This window comes from Pleuronectes platessa, chromosome 10 (assembly GCF_947347685.1).
Source record: "Pleuronectes platessa chromosome 10, fPlePla1.1, whole genome shotgun sequence".
NCBI lineage: Eukaryota > Metazoa > Chordata > Actinopteri > Pleuronectiformes > Pleuronectidae > Pleuronectes > Pleuronectes platessa.
Genome location: NC_070635.1, coordinates 14,269,694 through 14,295,509, shown reverse-complemented (window position 1 = coordinate 14,295,509; position 25,816 = coordinate 14,269,694). Strand labels below are relative to the sequence as shown.

Sequence of the window (25,816 nt, the reverse complement as noted above, 5' to 3'; positions counted from 1 at the left end):
CTCTGTCTCTCCAAGGGTATTTTGAGGTCCAGTGGAATGGGATTAGGGGGAGCCGGAACTGGTTAAACATGCAGAGAACGCCAGATATAAATAAAAAAAAATCTTTTCCATGTATTGTCACAAGGGTTAGAGAGGTAAATGGTGCAAAGGGGGGAAAGTCCTTGTCAGTTTCCTTTTCTCTAATAAAGGCCATTGGAGGGTGCTTTAATGCCTGGCCTCATGTTTTCTGCTGAAAATGTGATGGGAATGTATCCCTCTCGTGAAATCCAGTCAGAACAAGTGAAACAAACAGTGAACACATGCTATTTAAGATGTTTGCATCTTTTACAGAGAGAGCGCGTCCCAACAGTCTGAGCAAAGTAGAAGCATTTGTCAATGATCAAAGAACACGAGCCGTGATACGCAGGTTGGAAGAGGAATGAGGCCGATGGTGTGTGTGCCACACAGTAATGAGGGGGGGAGAACTTGCCTGTGCTGGATGGGAATGCGTTATATTTTAGTCTTAAGTGTATAATGATAGGGTTTGGTTAAATGCACCCTCACATTTAAATGTTTTCCTGTCTGGTGCTGATAAACACCTATGCTCATGCATGAGTAACTGAGCCTGGTACCTCAACGTCTCCATTCTGCCGCATTGACTCAGCAGTGACCTGCAGTTTTGTAATATTGCGTAAGTGAGAGTGTAAATCATCCTTAAACTGTGTGTGAGTGACAGCTGGTGAGTGGACTGAATGCAGAGTTGTGCGTTAAAAATGTGTTTTTTTTTAAATTTCTAAATATAGGTATATGTGCGCTTTCAGTGTGGACGTGTGACTCTTCACTGATAGCGTAAAGGAAACAATTTTATCACATTTTCTGATGATATAATGATTTGCCTGTATGAGTCTTACTCAACGTCCGGAAACATGAAAGTCACTTTGTGGTTCCAAGTAATTTAGAGATGTGCATATGCCATTTTCCACAATCTGATTGCACAATTAAAGTGTTGCATCAAAAAGACACTGTTGAGTTTAAACTTACAAAGAGCAAGGGCCCTGACTTAACACAGAAAGTCCTCAAAATCTCACAGAATTCGTAATCAGACAAAAACAGCTGCTGTTTTCTGCCATACATGCTTAACCCTAAGTGACCAGGGAAATTCAACACATGTTTAGTGTTTGAGGTGTATCTCTAACGATAGAAGACCTTGAGAGGAAAGATAAAAGAGGGCTGAAATACCTGAAGCTTGGAGTGAGGGCACATTAATCTGCCAGTATAACAAACAGAAGGCATGAAGCTTTTCCTTCTTCTCACTCTCTTTGGAGCGGCAGGTAATTTAGAGAAATGACAGACACTGTTGAGAAAAGTAGGCCCAGAGATTAAGATGTTTAAAAATTGAATGATTCGATGGTTGTTTCTGGTTTTGTCTCGTCTTTATTCCAAATGCCGATAGCTTCCCTGGAGGAAGGCAACAAAATTGTTGGAGGATATGATTGCCCGAAACACTCCGTGCCCTACCAGGTGTCTCTCTTCGATGGGTACAACTTCTGCGGAGGGACTCTTCTGTCTGATGAGTGGGTGCTGTCTGCTGCACACTGCAAATCAAAGTAAGAACTATTCATTTTTCACAGATCCTGGTGAGAAAAACAACAGGGGAGGTAACTGACATTCATCTCTAAACACAGGTCGAATATAGAAGTTCGTCTGGGAGAGCACGACATCTGGGAACCCGAGGGGACTGAGCAGCACATTATGTCTGCTGAGTTTATTCGCCACCCTGACTACAACCCCCGCTCGCAGGACAGTGATATCATGCTTATCAGGCTGAGTCGACCGGCCACTCTGAACAGCTTTGTGCGCCCTGCAACCCTCCCCTCGAAGTGTGCCAGTGACGGAACAATGTGCCAGATCTCTGGATGGGGGAATCTTCGTCCCAGCGATGAAGGCTGTGAGTTAAACGCCAGATGTGTTTCTGATCCGTTCAAACACATAAAAACATAGATGCATCTTCTTTTTCTGTCTTTTCCAGCGAGGTACCCTCATAAGTTGCAGTGCCTTGAGGTCCCCCTCCTGAGCGATGACACATGCTTTAACGCATATCCTTTCCAAATCACTGAAAACATGATGTGTGCCGGCTATCTGAAGGGAGGGAAGGACTCCTGTCAGGTAATGTAGAGGTCAAGGCTGCTGTAACAGCCAAAAAAACACATGACTACGTGAATGATGCACCAGTAAGGGAACCTTCATCTCTCTGTCCTCAGGGTGACTCCGGGGGTCCCATGATGTGTGGCGGCGAGCTCCAGGGAGTTGTGTCTTGGGGACATGGTTGTGCCCTGAGAAACAAGCCTGGGGTGTACACAAAGGTTTGTAATTACACCCCCTGGATCAGGAACACAATGGCATCTGGCTGAGCAGCAGAGCTGTAAAAGAAATCATGTGCAGCACATGGCAACATCATTAAAGTCAACTATGAGAGGTCTGGTGTGTGTGGTGTCATTTATACAAGTCTATTAGTGTGTGTGTCCTCAGAATGTGTTGGCATCTAAGAATATAACAACACAGCACATCTGGCCTCATCCACATGTTTTGCCTTAAACAAGAAGAAGCCTATACGTCTTTGAAAATCCACTTCACTGCCATAATTCATATCTTTGCATGACTGTAAATCAAAACACACGTCTGAGATTGTAACACACGGTCCAGCTGCCTCACACTTACTTGTCTTGACAAACTCTGACTGATTCACGTCAAATGGACTGACACGTTTCTAGCTCGATGATGCCTCAGGAGAGCAAAGACTACACAAGGGACGAGTTGTGATTTTTGCAGTCAGCCTGCAATAAATCACTGAGGCAGAAAAATGCTGCTACACTGCTCTCTGTGGGCGGAAACCATAAAGCATGCTGCACACTCTGGCCACACTCCATAATCAGTATGGAGTATGGAGCACTGCGACAAAGGTGGTATTTAGCCAGTTGACTATCGACTCAGAGTTTTTCCTTTTGTAAATCTGTAGCTCTTCAAAACTCCAGTGTCTCGCTGCAGCCTGAGTATTGATGTTCCGAGCAGTCTGAGTAGAATAGGTACGAAGGTCTACAATTGTTGCACCCTAAAGAAGTAAGTAGTGCCCTGAACCCCTTCCTAGGACACTGCTCAGTAACATCTGTGCGAACGGGCTCAAACTGCTAATAAAACAGCAGGTGCACACATGAGAAAACTCAATCACAAAATCCATGAATGGTTTAAGTGGATTCTGGTTGCCTGGGTGTGGCGGAGAGAGGAGGAGTGAGTCACCAGGCATTTGCTTGACCACCAAATAAAGACTGGGGCCTAACAAAGTTTTCTGAGAACTCATGACCCACGTAGAAAAAGAAAGCTCTTATCGAAGCTATGCTGCATGGATGCTGCACATTTTTTATTTGAAAACGTGGCTCTGGACAGGTTTTATGGTTTTAGCAACATAGATGTCCATGTTTGGAATTCTACAGAAATCCCCAAACCACGTTAGCGAGCTGCTTACATCCTTATCCTTCTGCAGTTTTATAAAGTTCAGCCATCGGACACTGCAATGACCAGCAGAACAAACCAATAATGTAGTCATGATGTTTTCATATAACCGGAGCAATAAGCCAATAAGCTAGAATGGCAGTCAGAAGAGCACCTTCCACTGCCAAGGCCCAACAGTCCCCATTGATTTAATTCAACCTGCACCAAACTTCACACATTATCACATATCAGTTCCCTGAATATGCCAGATTGTTTATTATTTCCTTGGAAAATGGTGAAAGTTTTGAAAAACGTCAATCTGGCAATGTTGGAAAAAGCTCCCTGGTCTGGATCCACACCAACATCTAACAGGTTGTTTGTTGACCCATAACACAACCTGCCACCGAGTTAAATTCCTGCAAATTTCAGAGCAAAAACACAATGGACAGGGGTGAAACCACAACCTCTTTGGCTGAGGCAAAGTCAGATTAAAAATGTCGTGATTTGAAATGATCTAATTTAACTTTAGAGGAAAATGTCACGATAGCACACACATGGCGTCACATTGTATTATAGAATATAGGACTAGCTGGTGAATATCCCCTGTATGTTTGAAGGTCTTCTGCACAATTTAAGTTACCAACTACCAGTAGATGTTAGCAGCCTCCAGCGGATGATAGGGTCATAACCTCAGTTGTGTGCCCTCAAGTTTTTTGGCCTTGTACTAAACAGGCTGAACTTGAGGGTACGCAGGACAGGAATGTCATCACATGCACAGATACTGCGCCTACTAGCCTGTTAACTAAGGTGATCGTTTAATATTATAATAAGACATCTATAAGATTATCTCCAGCACAGTGCGGAGGGATAACATTAAAGTGAACACAGACATCTCCTGCAGAAACCACACAAATAATAACATTTCCAGTAAGTCAGGCCACTTCATCATCCCCTAAACACTGGCACGGCCTGCGCACATGACATCAGCGGCCTGGTGGCTTCTATTTGGGTCTGACATGAAGCTTGTTGACGACTCAGGCCTCCTGTGGCAAAGGGTGTGGACCTTCATGAACAGATCTGCCCACGGAGAAACTCTACAGGGATGTAATCATGGCAGACTCAGGACAGTGACAGCAATTCAGAGGGACAGCTTTTGTCTTTCATAGTCAGAGATTAGTGGGAAAGATCAGACACGAGAACTTCATGGTGTCACACCTCCTTTTCTCAGGATTTATATTCTACCCCCTTAGTTGTTTATTTTTGGCTCCTGCAGTTTCAGATGGGTTCCAGCAGAGGGCATCCTCCCACCTATGTACAGACTGAACTGCAGCCTCTGAGTTTTCTTATCTTTCTCTCCCTCAAGGTCGATTTGATTAAATACCTCAACAAGCTGTTCTCTGTCTGCAAAGTTTCTACTCTAGAGCTGGAAAATGTGTTCAAAAATTATATCAAGATAAAAAAATGTTACACATTTTCACCATAAAAGTCACATTTTTGTTTCTTTTAAGTTTCTGGGTGAAGGTTGTGGTATTAAATTCTGCTGTGTAAGCAAAGGATGAACACTTGATGAACAATAGAACATTTTACCAATATGAGGTCGATCAGATTAGAAAAAATACCATTGAATCGTAAATTTATTATTTAGCACAGATTGGAAAGTACAGAGTATAGGTGCATTTTAAAATTCAAAATATGACATACAATGACTGAAAGACAAATGAACTATATCATGTAAAGCCTTATAATACTAATATCTATATAAAAGCAACAGCTGTGAGTATGTGACATGGGCAAGTGTGCAGATGTATTCACATGCACGCCTGAGGGTGTGTATGTGTGTTTGTGTGTTTGTGTGTGTGTTAGGTCAGGATATTATTCACATGCACTGACGCCTGAGCAATATTAATCAATAGCAGAACAGTAGTATAACACAAGTACAATTGTCTTTAAAGCATCTTTCGTAACATTTTGTGGAAGAGCATTTGTATGAATCATTCCATCCCAGAATCTGGCTCCACTGAATCTTATCATGAAGTGATAACTATAACTATAACTTACTGGGGTTGCTTTTTTTATGATAATTAGAACCAAACATCCCTAAGATGCAGGCGGTGGTCAAATAAAATAGAATAGAATAATATCATAGTACAATGTGAGCTCTTGGGTTATGATTAAATAAAGAAATGGGGTGTGAGAGGGTGGACATGAATACAGAGGTAACCCCAGAAACATCCCTTTAACCAAGTGGCGCGTTTGTTTTGTCTACTTGAAGCTGCTGCCACCAGAAAAGTTTGGGATCATCCCTGTTTGGGAAACCATTGTGTAGGAGGTCGCAAACGTAACATTTCCATGGTAAAGGGGAGAAAACAAAGCACGCGCATGCACAGAGCACAGTGATGCCGTCAAGACCACCGCCTTGGTCCTGACGCACGGCTGAGTCAGCGGGGGCGCGCGTAAATGATAGTAAGTCCCGACATATAAAAAGAGCGATCATGGCTCCATCCCGTGTTCAGCCTTGGAGCCTGAGAAGCCAGGAAGCATCAGGTAAAGGAGAGAGCAGCACCAAGTGGACGTGGCTCATGTTTACAGCCAGGACAACTTGTCACCAGGTAGGAACTTGTTTTTTAAATTTCTATATTAATAAAACAGCAAAGATACCATAAATATTAATGTGACTACATCTTATCACTGCCATTGTTTTACGAATTTAAATATAGAACGTGGTTTAGATTTCTGCTGGCAGTTTTAAAAGCCTTTTATAATTACTATTATTTTATTTATTATTTACTTGTTTATTAATTCAGTCACATGTTAACACAGATGACACCGCTGGATTTATGGATCTACCTATAACATATATTTGTGGTTTCTGACACATTCATGTATTGTGCTTGTTTCTCTGGGATATTTAAGCTCAACTTGTTGCTCATCTGAAACATTCTAAACTGGTGCATATAATAATTTATCAGAGGCTATTTAAAGTATATGAGATAAATGATATGATTAAATTAATTAAAATAAGTTAAAAAAGAATGCTTGAAAATAGTAACTTGTGCCATAGCTCTTTGGAACTCCAATGTCATTATTGCTAACGTGTTATTGTGTTTTTAAACAATAGTGAGTGATAAATTGGATTGACAGTCTTGTTCATTTTGAACCTCAAAGGATTTGTTAGGGCAACTGTTGGGTTATTATACAAGTTGTTAGAGCTCGTTAAGACGTCTTACAACACTTCACATAAAACAGCTTTTTCCACTTCTTACACCCTTTTTCCATACCACATTGCTACAAGTGCCTGTGTAAGTGTTTGGTTTGAATCCACCGTTGAAGGATGCACATGCTAAGATGTTGTGTTGTTATATGTACCCAAGGTAAAGAAAGACGATGGAGCTGAAACATTTGTTGAAGAAGCTGGGCTCAGTAATCCGTGCCATCCTCACCTTCCTCTTCGCCCTGGTGGTCCTGGGTGTGATGGTGTGGGCCTACGTCGACGGCTTCCAACTGGCGACCTCCCAGTATGGAATCATCTCCTTTGGTTTTTATGGACTGCTCCTCTCCCTCCACGTGTTGTTCCAGAGCTTCTTCGCCTTCATTGAACACCGGCGAATGAAAGCCCGCACAAAGCCATGCACCTTGACCAAGACCATTGGCTTCACCATATCAGCCTATCAGGAGGACCCTACCTATCTCAGAGAGTGCCTCAACTCCATCAGGGCTCTCAAGTATCCACCTGAGCTGCTGCGCATCATCATGGTGGTGGACGGGAACTCAGAGGATGACAGATATATGATGGACATGTTCAGAGAGGTGTTCAAAGACCAAGATCCTGGCTGTTATGTGTGGAAGAACAACTACCACACATGGGACCCCACCCAGGCCCAGCAGGACGAGGAAATGGCCGTGGGCTCAATGTGGGATCCTGATTATGTTATAGGAGAGGATCCACAGAGAAAAGAGGTAGAGCACCTGATCCAGAGCAAGAGATGTGTGTGCATTATGCAGAAATGGGGCGGCAAGCGGGATGTGATGTACACGGCGTTCAAAGCACTTGGATCCTCAGTTGACTATATACAGGTATTTCTATTTCCTCATTTATATCCCTGAAGAGTTTATTTTAGTTGAGACCATTTTATGAGAAGAAAATGACAGTGTTTCAAGTTTTTAATGACATGAATCTCTTTCCTGTTGCTCAGGTGTGTGACTCAGACACTAAGCTGGACTCTCTGGCCACTATTGAGCTGTGTAAGGTGCTGGAGAGTAACCCCAAGTACGGTGCTGTGGGAGGAGACGTGATGATCCTCAACCTGAAAGAGTCTTACATCAGCTTCATGAGCAGCCTGAGGTACTGGATGGCTTTCAACATCGAAAGGTCCTGCCAGTCCTTCTTCGACTGTGTGTCCTGCATCAGTGGGCCTCTGGGTGAGTGTTTTCTCAAAAGAAGCAGCGGGAGTCTCGTCTGTGTTGTGGCGTTGTTGCAGCCCTTTGTAACCTCTGTTTCCTTGACTTGCTCCGTGAAGGTCTGTACAGGAACGATCTCCTCCAGCAGTTTCTGGAGTCTTGGTACAATCAGAAGTTTTTGGGAACTCACTGCACATTTGGTGACGACCGACATCTCACGAACCGAATGCTGAGCATGGGCTACGCCACCAAGTAAGAACCCTCTCAACCTCACAGAAATGACACAAGATACAATGCACCTCTGTTGATATTAAAGTTGTTATTTCTGAACTTGTTTTAAAGATACACGGCTCGCTCCAAGTGCTACACGGAGACACCTGCTCAGTTCCTGCGCTGGCTCAACCAGCAGACTCGCTGGACAAAATCGTACTTCCGTGAGTGGCTCTACAACGCAATGTGGTGGCACAAGCACCACCTCTGGATGACCTACGAGTCCATCATCTCAGGTATCTTCCCCTTCTTCGTGACCGCCACCATCATCCAGCTGTTTTGGATCGGCACGCTGTGGGACATCCTCTGGGTCCTGTGCTGCATCCAGCTGATTGGGCTGGTGAAAGCGGCGTACGCCTGCATCCTGCGTGGAGACATGGTGATGGTGTTCATGTCCCTCTACTCGGCTCTGTACATGACCAGCCTGCTGCCCGCAAAGTATTTCGCCATCATCACCATGAACAAGAGCAGCTGGGGGACATCAGGCAGGCGAAAGATGGTGGGGAACTACATCCCCCTCCTCCCTCTGTCAGTGTGGGCAGCCATCTTGTTAGCTGGGCTCGGTTACACAATCTACAAGGAGAGTCACATGGACTGGTTGGCTCCAGCTAAGATTGAAGAGGTTCAGTTTTTAGTCTTTGGCTCCGTGGCCTACATATGCTACTGGCTGCTTATGATATTTCTCTATTGGGCATGGTTCCGCAGGTTATGTAGAAAACGTGCACAAAAATACACGGTGAGTGTGTAAGTCCGAAGTGGAGCACTGAGTTTTCTTCAAATATAACTATTTTCTTTATTTTATTCATTTGATTTCTTTAAATTATTTAGAAATTATAGTTTGGGTCGTTTCATGCAGATGCTGGACCAACAAATGGTGATATTGATGAAACATCCATACAACCAAAGAATTTTTTACACATGGCAAAAACATATCTATATATAATGTTTGATTAGTGTGGAGTTGTTGTTGCACAATTCAATGAAACTGTACTGAGGGCTTTCGGGCTCATGCACTTCTCAGGTTTCTCTTTGTCAGTTGACGACAGGTGAGATGACCTTCCAGCAGATATTTATTCAAAATCTAATCATGCGAAAAACTGCTATTCACTTATTTTTAACGCATTTGGATTAAAGGGTATTGTCCACGTATGTGTGTGTGTGTGTAGATTGCATCAACAGTACAAAGAACTCCACTCACGGATGCATTACTGCGCCAGTTAAGTTAAGTGACCTTCACTTCAGCACTGTTATTGTTATTGCACTGGATCCTGGACAGAACCTTCTGCAGATTTCCTTTAAAATAATGGAAACTGCAGTTAAGTTATTGCGCTATGGGACAAATCACCAAGCAGATAACAAGAGATCGTATCTCTCTCAGTAAAGTGGACAATGATAATGATACTGTGGCTGAAGACCAAAGCGTGAGGTAACCTATGAAACAATGGGTTCAGGGTTTTTCTTGTTAAATATTATATTTAGATGCTGTACATCTATTCTCTTGATATGTGAAGTACTTTGTGAGATGCACTTTTTGTATTTCTGAGGGGAAATGGACAAACACTGCCCAGTTGTATGTTTATTTGTATATTCTAAACAATATATATGTTGCAATGCCTGGAAATAGTTTGAAAATGTGAACAAATTGAAGATGAAAAATAAAATGTTTTTCTAACATGCACAGATTTGTATTCTTTCAATCAAAATAACATTATGTTAAAATGCTTTGTTATGTTTAAAGAGCATGCAGGATTCTTTCTTGTTTTGTTTTATTATAATCACTTCGGTGAGAGAGCAGTGTGGTGGTGAAAGTCCATTTTGTACAGAGCCAGTCAAATTATTTATTTGAAAAATAATTTGTATGTGGAACGCCAAACTACTAATCAAAGTTTTCCCCACCCAACACCCCACTTTCATCTGTCATTCCTTTATCTTAGTAATTAAGCTTGAATAGGCTATTCAAGAATAGGCTTTGTGTATTAGGTATAATGTATTTATGGAACTTAAGATATTATGATTGTTAGCTAAATTTAATAAAGAACTTTACAATTCAAATGTACATATCTTTGGGTGTGTTCCTAATCCTTTAACTAACACATGATATGTCACAATAAAATGTAGAAGGAATGCAAAAGACAAATGTTCCATCATGGTCTGGGATGTAAGGAGAGTAAATATTACGTAAATGGCAAGTGTCAGAGTCACGCTCAGGACGTCGTGAGGAGGACGTTTTTGTATTTGTTTACTTAACATTAAGGGCTCAGTTCTTGCTCATGGGTTTTTTGAAAGCGGCAAAAGTGCAGAGGGAGTGATCCCTGCTTTGTAATGTTAATCAATGTTAGTTAGTTGTTGAGGAACTGTGCGTCAACAATCCCAGTGATAGTCAATGGTAGGATGTAGAATTCAATAGACAGGGAATTCCTTATGTCATAAGTGAGGTGCTCCCATTTACACAAACACCGGAGTGGCTCTTGACTATAGATCAACACTTAAAGAAAGATCTTCACATTCAGACGGAATAGGTGTGGAGGAGCATTCTCAATGGAAAATTTCCCCTGTATGGGAATGAAAATAACAACAAGAATTAAACAGTGAGGGTAAATGTGCCTAACTATGAACTTGTATAAAATTCTACCGCAGTGAATCCATGGACTCACACATGTGCAACTCCTCAAACTTATATATGCTGGTTAAAAAAAATCACAGAATCAAAGCAAAGTAAGAACAACATCAATATTAATAAATAAAAATGACAAATAAATGAAAAATTCACAAAGGAAAATCTCTCTAAACAGATATATTAAATTCTGGCAACTAATTTAATGATTGATTTAATGAATTGAAACATTTGCTCCAGGTAAAGCACATACAGGATGAACAAAATGGGGCTGAGAACAGAACACTGGGGTACACCACAATATAGACTTTCATATGTGGATGAATATAAGCAGGAGGTCAACTAAAGCCACTGGAGATTTAAGACAGTAGAAGTTCAGACTGAAAACAGCTCTGCGTTAAATAAATAATGGGGTTGTGTTGGTCCTTTACCAGAGGATGACATATATTCCAGAAAGACTACAGCACCAGGCCCAAGAATTTGAACATAAAAAAAAAAATGGTGTTGTGTCATATTACGATTTGGGGATGGGGGGATTTGTATTACAAAAACTTGGTGGTGGCAAACAGCAGAAAGAAGCCACACTGTAAATAAAATACACTCACAAATCATGGCATCACTGCGTAACCAGTGGTTCTGAACCTTTTTGACTTGTGACCTTTGACATAAAAGTTATCCGCATGTGGCCATCGGTTCCACCCTCTGCTGTAACCAGAGTGTTACTTATAAATACATTGTTTAGGAACAAAGTGACTAAATTATTCCATATTTCACAACAAGACTGGAATGATTAGAGAAAATACCCCTAAAAAAAGAGAACGCAAACATCTGAATATTTGTCTCATTTAATAACCCTTTTGAAATAGTGTGACCAGCTAAGAATAATGATGATAATAATGAGTGAATATATCACAAAAACAAACAACACTTTGGCTATATTTATGTATAATGTATATATATATATATATATATATATATTTTTTTTTTATAGTATAATTATGTACTTTCTGTCCTAGTTTTCTTTGGAATGAGGGACTTTGACTTGTAATGGATCTTTAATACAGTCATATTTTACGAGACTTACTCATCGACTGTGGAGCATTATCCTGCATCTTCGTAGTAAAACTGATTGAAGCCAGTGAACAACTTGTCAAAAATATTCTGTTTATCTAGGATGGTCCTGATTTGTGCGTCTTATAATATTGACTCACTGTTGTCGCCTCTGTTACTCAGCAGTCGTTCAAAACCTGAGATTCTACAACAGCAGACGATGACCACAAGACCATTGGTAAAGCAGGAAACACCAGCATAGATTACACCATCTGCCGAACTACGTATCTGCCGTCAGTGAGTCAAGGCTTCTGGCAGCGGCTAAAACAACTGAGGTTTGGCTGCCTACAATTTTTTCTCAAATGAGTAAAAGTGTTCGGATTTCATCGTGAGAAGAATTTACATTGCTCATCAGATCGCATCGTGATAGCTGGATCTGTCTCTAATGGATATTACGGCCACACTGTAATCTATGCAGTTTGGATGTCAGAGCTCTCGGGTGATTTAGTGGAAGACACCACTTTCTTAACCGCGACAGAGCCTTAATGAGTCAGAGAAAGGAGAGGGGGTGGGGGGGGGGGGGCACGTAAGGAGCAAACCCAAGGTCTGACGAAGCCAAACATCACTTCCGCTCGTGTCTGTTTCCAATTAGCCTGTCCTCCCCCACCCTGTCTGGGCCTCCCTCCCTGATATCAGGAAGGAGGAGCAGTCTAGGCTAGCGCACATGTCGGGGCCCATGTTTGATCTACAATGGGAGGCAGAGGTTTGGGCCACACAGTGTTGTGTCACCTTCAGAAGTGAATGGTTTGTGGTCTTGGTTTATCTGAGCTGCTGGTTTTGTCTGGGAGGAGGCTTCACAGAGGAGGATGGGGTGAACTTACTTAGGAAACTGCAGTTTACAATTTCTTCCATCACGACGTCGCCACTGACGTCATGATTAATACAAGGTGATATCTGGAGAAGGGAAAAAAATGGGAAGTGGAGGAAATCAGTAGCCCACTATGGGAGTAATTCTAATGTTTTTGTTAAGTCTGGCTTACATTTCCCATTACCAATCCAGTATTTCACACTTTCAATTCATGTATGTAATTTGTATCCTTTCGGTTATTTATGGATGTACTATTTAAACAAACAAAATGTCTACATGGGGTTGAGATGAGAGAATGAACCATTACACAGAATAAGAACGGAGCTGTCCATTAGAACATGTGGTTATTCTTGGCACATTGTGTTCGGACAAATGAAGTTAAGGGTGTTGACCATGTCTGCAGGGAGAGTGATCATGTTACGAGCCTCCCGGTCTGCTACAGCAGGCCCACTCATGCTGGTGGAGCTGCCATCATTTACTGGAACTTGCGCAGAAACACAGTTTGAAGCTGCATGCCAGCAGACCCCAATCAGAGCTTAAAGCTCTCCCCAAATTTTTTGAGGTCACTGTAAGAAAAAATCGGTGCTTAACATGTGTCTTTGTTTTTTGGCTGAAAGTTGTTTCTTAACCCTGGAACGTCACAACAATAAGCATCTGGCTCTACGTTTGTGAATCCAGTGCTGCCAAGTCAATTCCAGCGAAATGCTGTGATGTAAATATATAAGATACTGAATGGAGCAGTTATTTCCCACGTCATCAAAATCAATCACATCTCCGAGAGACACTGTGGCATAAGTTGCGCTTTATTTCTACAGTACATATGACATCACAATGGTGTTCTCTCTGATAGAAGAGCTCATTTAATGTAGTCAAACCTGTGTTTCTTCAGAATATGATGAATTGCCGCCGAACAAGCAACGACTATGAACGTGAGTAAAAGCCTCAAACTGTTTGTTAAAGGCGCAACTAAAGATTGACAACTTTTATCCACACTTGATTCAGAGATTATAATGGGTCTGTAAACAGGGAGGTTTCATGAGGTTTCACGGTATTAAGGTCATGGCCACTCCTATCTGTTGCCTATTCAGCTTTAGGGAGTCCAAACGCACAACAGACCCAAGCACCACATAAAACAGGACCGACAGATTCATTATAATCCAAATTAATCCACACACATAAAAATCAGATGATTTAGGGTTCACATTTCCTGCCGAGGGTACTTTCACAATGCATCACTGGTTGCCCTGGTAACTGGGCAATCCAGTGGAAAAAAATACTCAAGCAATCCTCTCGCTGAAATGACCAGTATTGAGTCATGTCTGACTATATTTAGATTCTCCACTAGTGCTTTATAAAGCTCACAGATCCCCGCCTGTCCTCGCAGTGTGTGAGAGTTATTTTGAGGAGAAACACAGAATCAACTCAGAACTCAATTTATACCAGCTTATTGAAAACAAGGTCCTACACTAGAATGATATATACTCTTCATCGACCTAGCTTTTAGAAGAAGAGTACAACAAGATTATTGTAACATAACTTATTGAAGTAGTAGAATAAGAGCCCTATAGGAAGTCACAAGTAAAGGACAAATATAAATAACATTGTTTTGAAGTAAAGGTTAAAATGATCTGATATAAGTTTGACCATCAAAACATTGAAATAAGAAAATACTAACCCAAAACAAAACAGTACAATTATATTGTTTGACACCCAAATGTCAAACAATATAATTCAAATAATTTCATTTTTAACAGGTCAATTTCTATGGTGGAAACTGAAACACACCTAAATCAATAAGGAAGATGGTTTAATGAAGATCCTTGCTTGTATCAGACCCCCCTTCTCTTTAATAATACACTCTGCAGTGGATATCTTTGAAGTTGTGTTATTATACCATTATTCCTCGTGACTTTTCATGTTGTGTGTTATCTTAATGAGATGTAAGTCTCTCTCTCACTCCGAGTGGGTGCAGCAGAAGACGCAGGTGTTGATGGAGCGATGTCCGTGAGAGCGGCCTGTGCCTGCATCTTTTGATATCTTCTCCTCGTACCTAGAACCAGTGACCACAGATACAGTCTGTTACTCTGCACTGGTCCGAACAAAACAGGAGGTTCTCAGCAACTATGCATCAGTAAAAGAGGGAGTGAAACACTGGGTTTGAGAAGACTTAATGGGTACAGGACTGTTTGCTGCTGCCTGTCTCATTTACTGGAAATTATAGGCTTTACACATGCTGTTCTTTCTCTCTGTGGACCGACTGGTGTCCATGGGATCTCACTCTCATGGCCACTTTAACTTAATTCTACATTTATACTTAGGGTTGCAAAGGGGCGGTAAATTTGAGGAGATGCCAATTGTTTGGCCAACTATTTATATCTCTGGCATTGCATTAGTGTTATTTTTACAAGCTTTTTTTCTCATCTTATTCTACAGAACACTTCCACGTGCACTATCTCATGTGTGGAGACATTTCACCCCAGCCAATGTAGAAGGAAAGGCCGTTTACATTTGCAAATACTGTGCAAAGACCTATGTTGAGAATGACACAAAGATCCAGAAGCATATAGTCAATTGCCCAAAGTTTCTTCAGGGCTCAAATCAGCCTATGACAAAACAAAATGTTTATATTTATGTCAGTACATGACAAGATAAATATAGTTAGGATAAATTACCCACCCAATTTCCATTTCATTTTTCCGTTAATTCCTGTATATTCCCATGGAAAGTTTCCCACTTTGAATATTCCCGGAATTTTGCAACCCTATTTATACTACATTTTCTATCATGCAATGACAGCCCTGAAACAAGTACTATATCAAAGTTTGACTTTAAATGTAGATTGTTCGTTTTATCAAATTTGACACATATCACATCTTCTTCATATCATTATTTTGTATACAATCAACCAAGCCTTGTTGCCCTACAGGCTGAGGAGGAAATAGTCATAAAAGCATAAACAAATGCCACTTTCAGATAATGTGATATTTGTGACTGATAAAGCTCAGGCCCTTATTAATTACATAATAGTAGCAGCATCCTACATCTCCCACAATGCATCTCTTCATTTACTAAAATAATCCTGATGATTATCATCCATCTATCCCAGATTTGGCAAAACCCTTTCTTTCTAACTGGACTTGACATTGGACGAGAGGCGGGGTGCACCCTGGACAGGTCGCCAGTGTATCACAGAGCCAACACATATAGATAAACAAGTATTCACACTAACACATTCATGGATAATGTGTTTCCACTTAACCCCATTTGTAGAAACATGTATGTGAACAGAAAACACTGAATAGTTGCTCCCTCTCTGATTGGAGTTAGTCATAGAGCCAAGTCACGTCTGTGAGCTGGCTCTGTGGGACAGACGCAGATGCTGTGGTGTTATACGTCACGCCCCTGATTCCTGTATACTGGCACGCCATCTTTAGTCCCACGCTGGGGGGGGGGGACGACATGTGTTTGTTTGGATCAGGGCAAATGAGGAAAGGCAGAAAAATGAGGGGTCTATTTAACGGAAATACTGTGGGATCTGTTCTGAAGTGGCTTCTGTTTCAAGGCGAGAACTCGTGGTGTTTGTGTCTTAGTTGTGAACACAGTAAAATAATAATTTGAAGAGTCCTTTGTTAAAGAAAAACCTTCAGCAGTTGGGACACATGACTGCTGGCTGCTAACAAAGAGAGGAGAGACAAAAGTTGACGAAGACACAAGGACAGAAATCCACAAAATGTCCGATCTTTTGACCTTAGATGACATCACTAATATCTCGTGGCTTAACACGTTTTCCAGTCCGAAACTACAGTGAGGAGCAACATAGAGTAAATTGTACACTTTTATTTGAGAAAACATTAACCATGTTTCTGCAACATTTCCTCTCCTACTTTCCAGTGACTGTCTGATATGTTACAGAGCTTTTAAAGAAGTTATTTATGGTTTTTAAAGATGTTAGTTTGTTTCTTGCAGGTACCAACGGCTCCCAATGCACCCAGCAGTTAAATAGGGTCTACTGAGGGCCATTCTAGTTTTTTTATGTAATCACTTTTTCTTCTCACTCTTCTGGCACCCTTTCACCGATATTTGTCACTTCAAGCACTCACATAGAACCCCTCACTCACATAGAACTATGTGAGTGAGGGGTATAAACATGCCAGTTTTCCATGTGATGGTTTGTACTTTGTGTGTCTGTAAGTGTGACCGAACGTGTGGAGTGTTTGAGTAAAAGTCACACTGACCCGGTGCAGCCAGGTGTAGCCCACCACTCCTGTTTTGAAGGAGAAGCAAAGTATTCAAGCACCTAACAGAAGAAAAAGTGGATTCTCAGTATTTTGGGTCAGTGTAGAGAGTATTAATCACCAGAGGTCAAAGGAGGTCTATTTTCTCCAATCTGAGAGGTCAGGTCGTAGACTACAGTAGAATGTTGTGTAATGCGTAATGGCTTCTGCCAATCACTACACAAAGGCAGACTCTGACATCACAGGCTCTGGGTGAGGCGCTCGGCTTTGAGAGTTTTCTCTAAACAAGGTTGGCAAATATACAGCATGACTGGATTGTCACATTTTGAAATCCATTTCCATTGGAAGGACTTCCCCATCACATGTGATTCTGATTTGTTTTAGGGGATGTTTTCTTTTTCGTTTTAGTAACCAAACATTCTCTGTCCCACAGCAACGTGACACAAAGTGGGACAGAACCACAAAGTTCAATGCAAAGCCAAATTAATGTATTGCAATTTTACATGAGACAGTGTGAGTGTGTGTGTGGTGCCTCCCTGTGGTCACTAGAAGGACTGACAGTTTCATCTGGTTGTGTGCTTCAAACAGGCGAGAGGAACAAGGAATATTTTCCTGTATTTATCTAAATGTCTGTTTGACCATACATCTTATTTTTTACTTATCAGCTCTGTCTTGGCGTCACTGAGTCCATGAGCCAACACTCTTCAGCCAGGTCTGTCTCAGTCACTACGCAGCCCTGGCACTTATACTCAATCTCACCTCCTCTTTCATTCACTTTTCCTCACACCTCTGCTTCCTGTCCCGACTGAAGGTTTTGATGTTAAAGACCGGACTCCCCTCTCATTCCCCTTGGTACCCCAAGGGCAGCTGTGGCTCAGGAGCTAGACTTCCACTAATTTCAAGGTCTGTGGTTCCATCCCTATCTCCTCTCGTCATGCCAAAGTGTCCTTGGGCAAGACACTGAACCCTGAATTGTACCTGATGGCTTGATGAGTGTGAATGTGAATTTTGTGAATTTTTCAAACAGAAATTAGAAATACTGTAAATACAGTCCATTTCCATTCAACATTCCTTCTTTTACTGTTTTCCATTGCTTTCTAAAACCATTTCCAAAATGTACTACAGCATCCACACCGTCATGCAAAGCAATCTCCTCATAATGTCATTACCCTTTACTCAAAAAACAGACTTATCATCTACGTTATCGTCTAATATTCTACATTTCCTGGCCTGCAGAGAAGCCAGCGCAGATGTTGACAAGATCTGTCACACTTTTCATGTTGGTGTTGATGAACTAAAGTACAGTAGGAACCTGGACCACCTTTTCATTTAAGATATCTAAAGCCAAAACCTTTACCTGAATCATATTTCTTTAACGTTTTTATGACACAGTTAGATGTTTTAAATCATAAGTCGAAGAAAACACGTAGCAAGATAAAGAGCTTAAACAAAATCTGTTCAAAAAGTGTTATCATTGAAATGTGCTAAATTTCAGGGTTGTTATATTTATTTTTGTTTTATATTTGTGGCTTATACTGCCTCATAACTTTACTCATGACGTTTTAAAACAGACGACGTTTAGCATTTGTGTCAAGCAGCATAAAAGGTATCTCAAATTGAATGTAGAGGCAGTTGCTCTTTCCACCACTATCTGTCACAAAGGAGAAAATTCAGCACACAATAGAAGAACAACTGTTAAAGGTGCTCATCCTGCCCTCTAGTGGTGGAAAAAGTCACACACAGGTTTTCTGTAAGCCATGACGAAGGACTGTATTGGAACCAGAGGCCTGCTGAAATAATTTTATTTCAGAATCATAATCAGCTTTATTGGCCATTTATGCCTACACATACAAGGAATTAGACAAATAACCGGACAACAGGGCAGAACAAGATTAATTTACCTATGTAAAAGTATGAAATATATATATATGAAATCATTACATTCACAACGTTTCACTACTTTCAACCTCCCAGGATCTTGATTCTTCACATCCATCAGTTTTTTTGGATAGGACTGACAAATGCAGAACCCTGGAACAGCCAAAGAAAAGGAGATATGACACTAATACATAAACTTAATATATGAAAATATGACATAAATCAATTTAATCTAAATATATTTCTGGCTCATCATAACGAGGCCAACATACAAAAACAAGGAACCTCTCACACTCACACTCATCCGTACAGTCAATTTAGAGTATCCAAATTAAATCAAATCCGCAATGAGGTACCCAGAGAAAACCCAGACAGACATGAGAAGAACATGCAAATGCCACACAGAAAGTCATATATACACATAAACACCCTGCATCTGGCATCTTGCATTCAAACTTTCCATACAGTTCATGTTTTACCCGAGGGAGAGGAACAGCAGCAGCAGCAGAGCAGTTAAACAGGCCATGTGGAGCGGTGACAAAGAGAGGAGGAGGTGGTGGGGAGGAAGAACGTCAGGCGCAGGGAGTAACCGGCCTCCTGGGAGAAGAGACAGGTCGAATATCTCCTGCAGATCTGTATGGCCTGACACAACCTGGGGGGTCACTAGAGAGAGAGAGAGAGAGAGAGAGAGAGAGGGAGGGATGATGAGTGGAGGGGATGAGGGGATGATTGGAACTCACATTAAGTAAGATGTAAACAAATTCTGGTGAAGGGTTTTGTGGAGGATGCAAAGTAATATAAAAACTGTGTTTACTGTGAAGAAAAAGTTGAATGAAGCCAAGTAACGTTTTCAAATGAATGTGATAAAAGAGAAAGAAGGGAACCGATAAGACAGAAAGTGAATCCTTCATGCAGCAGAGTGCAGGAAGCATTTACACTAATACCTAATACGAAGATACGTGTACTTGCACTCATGCACAGATGCTATTCTAAATGAAAAGGCACAAATACACATCCACTCATTAATATATCTGCACAGATCAATTTCTCTATGGTTTTACTGTATGTAGCACATGATGAAAACATTATTTTTTCAAGATTTTAACTGTATTTCTCCTCAGGTTTTTAATGAGCTTTGTTTTTGCTTCTCCGTTGTCTCCATTGTTTTATAATTACTCAAGAATACATCATAGAGAATACATTCGTATATTCTTATGTGCTATCTCTGGAAACATTATACCAGAACTCAAATTAAATCTGTATCCACAGAAAACATTGTTTCACCAACAAAAAATGCTGTTACCATTTATCATGATCAAAATATATGGATAAGAATTGAATCGTTTCTTCCACACTCTTCTCCATCACTTAAATGATGACGAAAATAACCTTTCATAAAATATATTTACTCGCAATTTCACTTTTGCTGCATCTGACCCATCTGAGACGATTTTCATCTGAAGTACAAATGAGTGGTTTTGTGTCTCAGCTCAAACGAAACTCCCAGTGGTAAATATCCATCGCAATATATCAATTATTTCCCCCCGAAGTGGAGCATCTTGTTACCTGCGATAAAGAAGTACAGTCTCACTATGGAGCGCCGGCCTGAGTAGATCTCACACAGGTAGCTGCCTTGATGATACAAGTTTGTAGACGGGATGGAATAAAGCCTGTCCACCCCTGCAGTCACTTCCTTAAACTGATCCACTTGCTGTGTTCTCACCTGCAGGAAGAAACACCTTAGGTCTACATGCAGGGATCACAGATGGCAGATTTAATATGACTAGAAAACTATGCAGTAATAGAGTCATAGTTTAAAATGTTAATTGCTAAGAGTGACAAGAGCACTGTACCATTAAGCAATGCTGGTTATCTTAGCTTTTATTACAAAATTATAAAATATTAGGTTTTAAATTTGTGTTTCTTAGAGGTTCTTGTGTAACACTATTAAAACCTGGATTGTTGTCTTGGAATCATGGCCAGGAGGCCTGTGTTGAATTCAGTTATAGTCTGAATACCATAGTAACAGTAATTTTTCACTTTCTTTAACATTGCAAGATGGAAGTTTTTCAACCTCTTCGTTGATTTTTCAGAGAATAATTCAGGGATCTTTATGAAAAAAATTCTGACATGTTTCGGGGACTGATATTTATAAGTGTGCGGATCCAAATAAAAAAGATTGGAACAAGTGGATTTTTAATGGTCCAGTGTTTAAGATTTAGGTGAGAGGAATCTATTGTCAGAATTTGAATATAAAATAATCCTAGTGATGTTTCCACTTTCGTGTTTCATCCAAATTGTACAAGTTGTTGTTTTCATTAACACAGAATGGGTCTATTATATATAAATACTTAATATTTACATCAGGAGCAGGTCCTCTCTACGGAGGCCGCCATTTTTTTTTACAGTAGCCCACACTGGACAAACTAAACACCTTTTGAGTTTTTATTAAAAACTGAAGGCGACCACAGGTTCTCTCTCATAGTTTGTAAGGGGAGGGTGAGGTGAGGGGTATTCAGCTACAAGATGTAACGTCACCACTAGATGTCACTAGATTCCATACACTGAACCTTTAAATGTGATTTCACAAGAGGGCTGTAGGGCCTTAGTGGACATATGAGCTCTACTGAGTACCATTCTAGTTCACCATGTGCATACCTCTTCTGCAAACCTCCAGATTACCTGGATGTCGTTTGGTAGGTGAAACGGCACGTCGCACCTCATTCGGCTCCTGCTGTTCTCCATTACATTAATTTCTTTAACTGAAATAAACACAGCCACCCACACAGTCAGAAACACACACACACACAGAGTCGCACAAACGCAGATAACATTCACAGGGGGGCAGCTCTTGCGCTCTGAGTCCTCCTTAATGATAATACTTAAGCCCGCTCTCTGAGGAGTGGTGTAAAAGTGATGATATGCAACACAGTGGCTGTGCTGCACGGGGTTGATACAAACGTCGTCATGTGTGGGAGTCAACTGTCACCTTGCATAAAGAAGCCAAGGACTTAAAGAGTACCTTGGGGGCTCTATGCAAAAGATACATTATAAAGTGTGAAAATAAAACCTTGCCTCAGTCTCTTTTGCAAATCCTGACTTTCCGCTAAGAGCATTTCAAGGATCAGAAGAGGAGCATTTAAATGATCCAGAGCTAACGCTTATAAAGGTGAAAATATCGTTATGTAAGGATGTGTCAAGTCTGGATTAGCACACCCTCTTTTCCCACTTGAAAATTGCGATGTAACACTATCTATAATCCAATGTGTTGGACAGATTATTACCAATACTCACTAGGACAGTCGAGAGGGAATTCACAGGAGTCATACTGGCAGGTAACGCAGTTGTACACTGCACCTTCACTCTGGAAACCTGGAGATGGCATTCAATTTATATTGTAAGGCTGATGCATGGATTAATATACAAGACCTTGTTTGTATTATATCAGAAATAATGACTTTGAAGAGATAAAGAACAGAGTAAAGGCACTGACCACATGGAGGGAAACATCCAGAGACTGTGAAAGGAATGAAAGGCAGTTAATACATTTTATTGTGATCAGACGACTGAGGCAAACATCTGTTCAGCCTGACTGCTCCTCAGTTGTTTTCACAGTTCTTGAAAGGCTGTAACTACTTTATTACCGAGCGAGAACAGGTATCAGATGGAGCTGTAATGACCTAATCCAGGCCTCCCTATAGATGAAAAGATGGAAGAGATGGGAAGAGACCATGTCTCACCTCTAGGCAGTTTGGAGGCAGCTGCGATGAAATTGTCTGCTGCTGCCTGCAACCTTTCCTCATACACTGTGTCTGATGGATGGAAAGGAGGAGGAGGAGGAGAAGGAGGAGGAGGAGGAAGAAGAAGAAAGAAATATCTGGCTCAACACATCCTGGTGAAATGTATGCTTCAGGGCATCATTTTGAAATCTCTCATTTCTACCTTCCCTCCATTTCTGACCTCACTTAACAATTCCGACGCTTTACAGACTCATTTACTTGCAGTCATGTGTGGATCAGAGCAGCCGGTTAGTTACCGTCGTTCAGCTTGAGGTCGAATTCCTCAACCATTGGCAGAATCTCTGCTTCCAAAAGTTCCTTCAGCCGTTTGTCATAACCTCTACCTAGAAGAGGGACAAACAGTATAACCCAACTGCCCTCACTAATTGTCTGGAGCTGCATGGTTCGCTCATCTTATTGTAAGATAATTGGCCTCACCGACTCTGCCAGCCTCTATCACCCTCTCATTGCTGTCGAAAATACGGCCCAGCTTCCTGAAGCAGGCGTCAACGTTTCTAATGTTGTGCTTTGTCAGAATGTGACCCCAGCACAGACGAAGACTCTCCTGCGTATCAATGAAGCACTGATAGCAGCTCAGAGAGGTGCCGAACAGCAAGCTAACACACACAAGCTGCAGAGTAGAGGGGCACATTTTCTAATGCAAGTATCCAACTAAACAATGGTGTGTGTGTGTAAACAGAATATATTTAACCCTTTGATACACAAACTATGCAAACCCCTTCTAATGCAGATCATGGGTCAAACATGAACCGTATTGATGTCCTGTGGTATTTCATGCATGGTTGGGTGTTCTTTTATAGCTTATTCTTCCTTCCTCATTTTGGATCAAGGCTCCTCTGATGACTTTGAAGACTTTTATATTGTCAAAGGAGCCTTATCCATTTAGGAGAGCTAGATTCCAAGACACATCCACAACTCAAGCTTGATCCTGTAGAACAAATCATAGCTCCTCAGCATCAGACATTTCAGACTCAGAATCAAGACCAAGTTTGCCTCCTCATCTTCCTCTTTCAGTTCTTCACACAGGGTCTTTATGACCAACCTTAAGTCTGAACTGATTGCAACCAGCCATACTAACACTCTTTATCAAATGCATATCAATCAGTCTATTAAGTATATACTGTTATATTTGGAGTTTTATTTTGTTGATCTAGCTATGGTTAGCTAATCAGAAGAGAAGCTAGCTAGCTAACAGGAGGTGAGCATTGTATATAATTCTTTCTCACTGGTAATGGATTGTAAAATAAGACTTACATGCATCAGAAGCAAAAGCAGCTCTTTGAAATGTATGGCAGGTCATTTTGACCCATGCGTGTAAAAGTGATTTAGAAATACAAAACATACAATTGTTTATAAAGTAAGATAGGAAAAAGGAAAATAATGATTTGTGGTAATCAATAGCAAGGTATTTAATGTATACTTACAATATTAAATAATAAAATACATCTATTTCAAAATTACAGAAAAGAAAGACAGGAAATGAATACGGATGTACATGGATTTTTATTCCAAAAGTATCAGAGGAAAAATTCAAATAAGGATTTGTGATATTGAAATACAAGTTAATTGGGAAATACCTGAAATACTGAATGATGGTGAAACAAAAAAAAGCTGGGTCACTTTTGACCCATGTTGTGTATCAAAGGTTTAAATCATGGTCTCATTGTGACAGAAGTTCGAAGGATTTGTGTTCCAGAATATTACAAAATAAAGCCTTGAATCTGAATTTTGTGTGCATGTCACATGATAATAAATGTAAGGTTTTGAAATATTTTTTTTCAACATGCTTGGGTTTGAGGGGCGAGCATCAGGCTCCCCTCTGCACTTCCCTCCATTCTATTGTCTCTACTCCCCATTTCCTGCTGCCTTAATGCACCAGTTTTACTGCAGAGCACAGAGATGGAGCGCGCCAAGGAGGGAGGTGGTGGCAGCGGTGGGGTGGATGGGGAGGGGGGGGGAGTCAGACGAACAGGGAGTTACATGCTTATGTACAGTACGTGGAGAAAAAGCCCACGAGGAATAAAAGTCTAGACTGGTGGTTCGGGGATGACAAGACGGTGTGTGAAAGCCCCCCCCCCCCAAAAAAAAGGAAAAAGGGAACCAAAGGGAGTGACAAAATCAATAGTGAGCGGTGAAAGTGCACATTGGTGCAGTTAAGAAATTTCTTAAACTAGTGGAGAGAGAATGGAACAGGGGGAAAAGAAAATGAAATGAGGGAGAGGAAGAAAAGGTGCAGGAGGGAGGAGAGGACACACAAGTGACAGAGGCAGGGGGGGAAGAGGAAGAGGGAGCAGGACTACAAATCAAGTCGACTGCCTCATCACATCCTGTATCCCCCACTCGTCTCCCATCCTCCCCCATCTCCATGGCAACCAGACAGGGTGCCTAATACACGAACTTAATATATTTCCAATGGCAGGGTGAGCTGGGTACTAATGCATTCATCTGTCTCCACACAGACAAGCCAATCAATATTAGGCAAGAGTCTGCTCCAGGACTGCCAAAGTCAGACCGCGAGTCAGGACACGGAAAATCCCAAATATGTTGTGTGTGTGTGTCAGTGTGAGAGTGTTTCATTGTGTCTGGATGCAGCATGTGCGTAACGGAAAAAAAGCACAATCTTTTCATGTACAGAGCTTTTGCAAGATCATAAAATCTGCTCATTCACAGCTTGTTTGAATCAACGTGTAGGACCAAATGTGCAGAATGACTATTATGCTTCATATTAAAGAGCCAGTGCTTCAAGGGAAAGTGGGAGACTAAAAATGTAACACCTGTGGTCTCATTGTGGTACCAGACAGATGTTGTTTTCTCCTAAAGTCACACATAACGACAGCTTTTCCTTAACATATTTTTATTAAGACGCACAGTTCATAAACAGCAAGTTGAAAATGCGCAAAGGCGCACATGATGTACCAATAACTGGAGATGATATATATGACGGGGTCACAACCCTTGGCTGTCTTCCTATTGGCCCCCAGTGAGGGCTATAACACAAAGCCAGCCAATAGGGTTGGCCCCCTGAGCGGATCGTGCACCAGGTGGAGGGATCATCGTCTTCTTGTCCAACCCGACGCATCTCCCTCATGACATGACAGGAAAACATGCTGCATCAGAGGGTTCACACAGTTGGATACTGACCATGCATCGATGGTTTAAATAAGCGAACAGACGTTGATCGTGTGAACACATATGACAAACTTCTTCTCATTTGCAGGACGTTGAAACTGAATGCAGC

At 41.2% G+C, this 25,816-nt stretch overlaps 3 protein-coding genes across 3 annotated transcripts; 2 read left to right on the top strand and 1 right to left on the bottom strand.

Moving 5' to 3' along the window:
• Nucleotides 1-1,208: 1,208 nt before the first annotated feature.
• On the top strand, nucleotides 1,209-2,457 carry LOC128450026 (trypsin-3). Its single transcript, XM_053433428.1, has 5 exons — nucleotides 1,209-1,310; nucleotides 1,433-1,586; nucleotides 1,665-1,927; nucleotides 2,009-2,145; nucleotides 2,241-2,457. Exons 1-5 carry the CDS (start codon nucleotides 1,271-1,273, stop codon nucleotides 2,388-2,390), a joined length of 744 nt encoding a protein of 247 aa, XP_053289403.1. The 5' UTR covers nucleotides 1,209-1,270; the 3' UTR covers nucleotides 2,391-2,457.
• Nucleotides 2,458-6,849: 4,392 nt separating this feature from the next.
• has1 (hyaluronan synthase 1) lies at nucleotides 6,850-8,881 on the top strand. The gene is made up of 4 exons (XM_053433019.1): nucleotides 6,850-7,539; nucleotides 7,659-7,884; nucleotides 7,983-8,115; nucleotides 8,206-8,881. The coding sequence occupies exons 1-4, from the start codon at nucleotides 6,850-6,852 to the stop codon at nucleotides 8,879-8,881; spliced, it is 1,725 nt and encodes a 574-aa protein (XP_053288994.1).
• A 5,737-nt stretch (nucleotides 8,882-14,618) lies between these two features.
• Nucleotides 14,619-23,209, bottom strand: spaca6 (sperm acrosome associated 6). Its single transcript, XM_053432360.1, has 9 exons — nucleotides 22,996-23,209; nucleotides 22,815-22,901; nucleotides 22,519-22,590; nucleotides 22,272-22,295; nucleotides 22,073-22,150; nucleotides 21,437-21,540; nucleotides 20,345-20,501; nucleotides 19,258-19,441; nucleotides 14,619-14,715 (listed from the first exon to the last, which is right to left on the bottom strand). Exons 1-9 carry the CDS (start codon nucleotides 23,207-23,209, stop codon nucleotides 14,619-14,621), a joined length of 1,017 nt encoding a protein of 338 aa, XP_053288335.1.
• Between the last annotated feature and the right edge of the window lie 2,607 nt (nucleotides 23,210-25,816).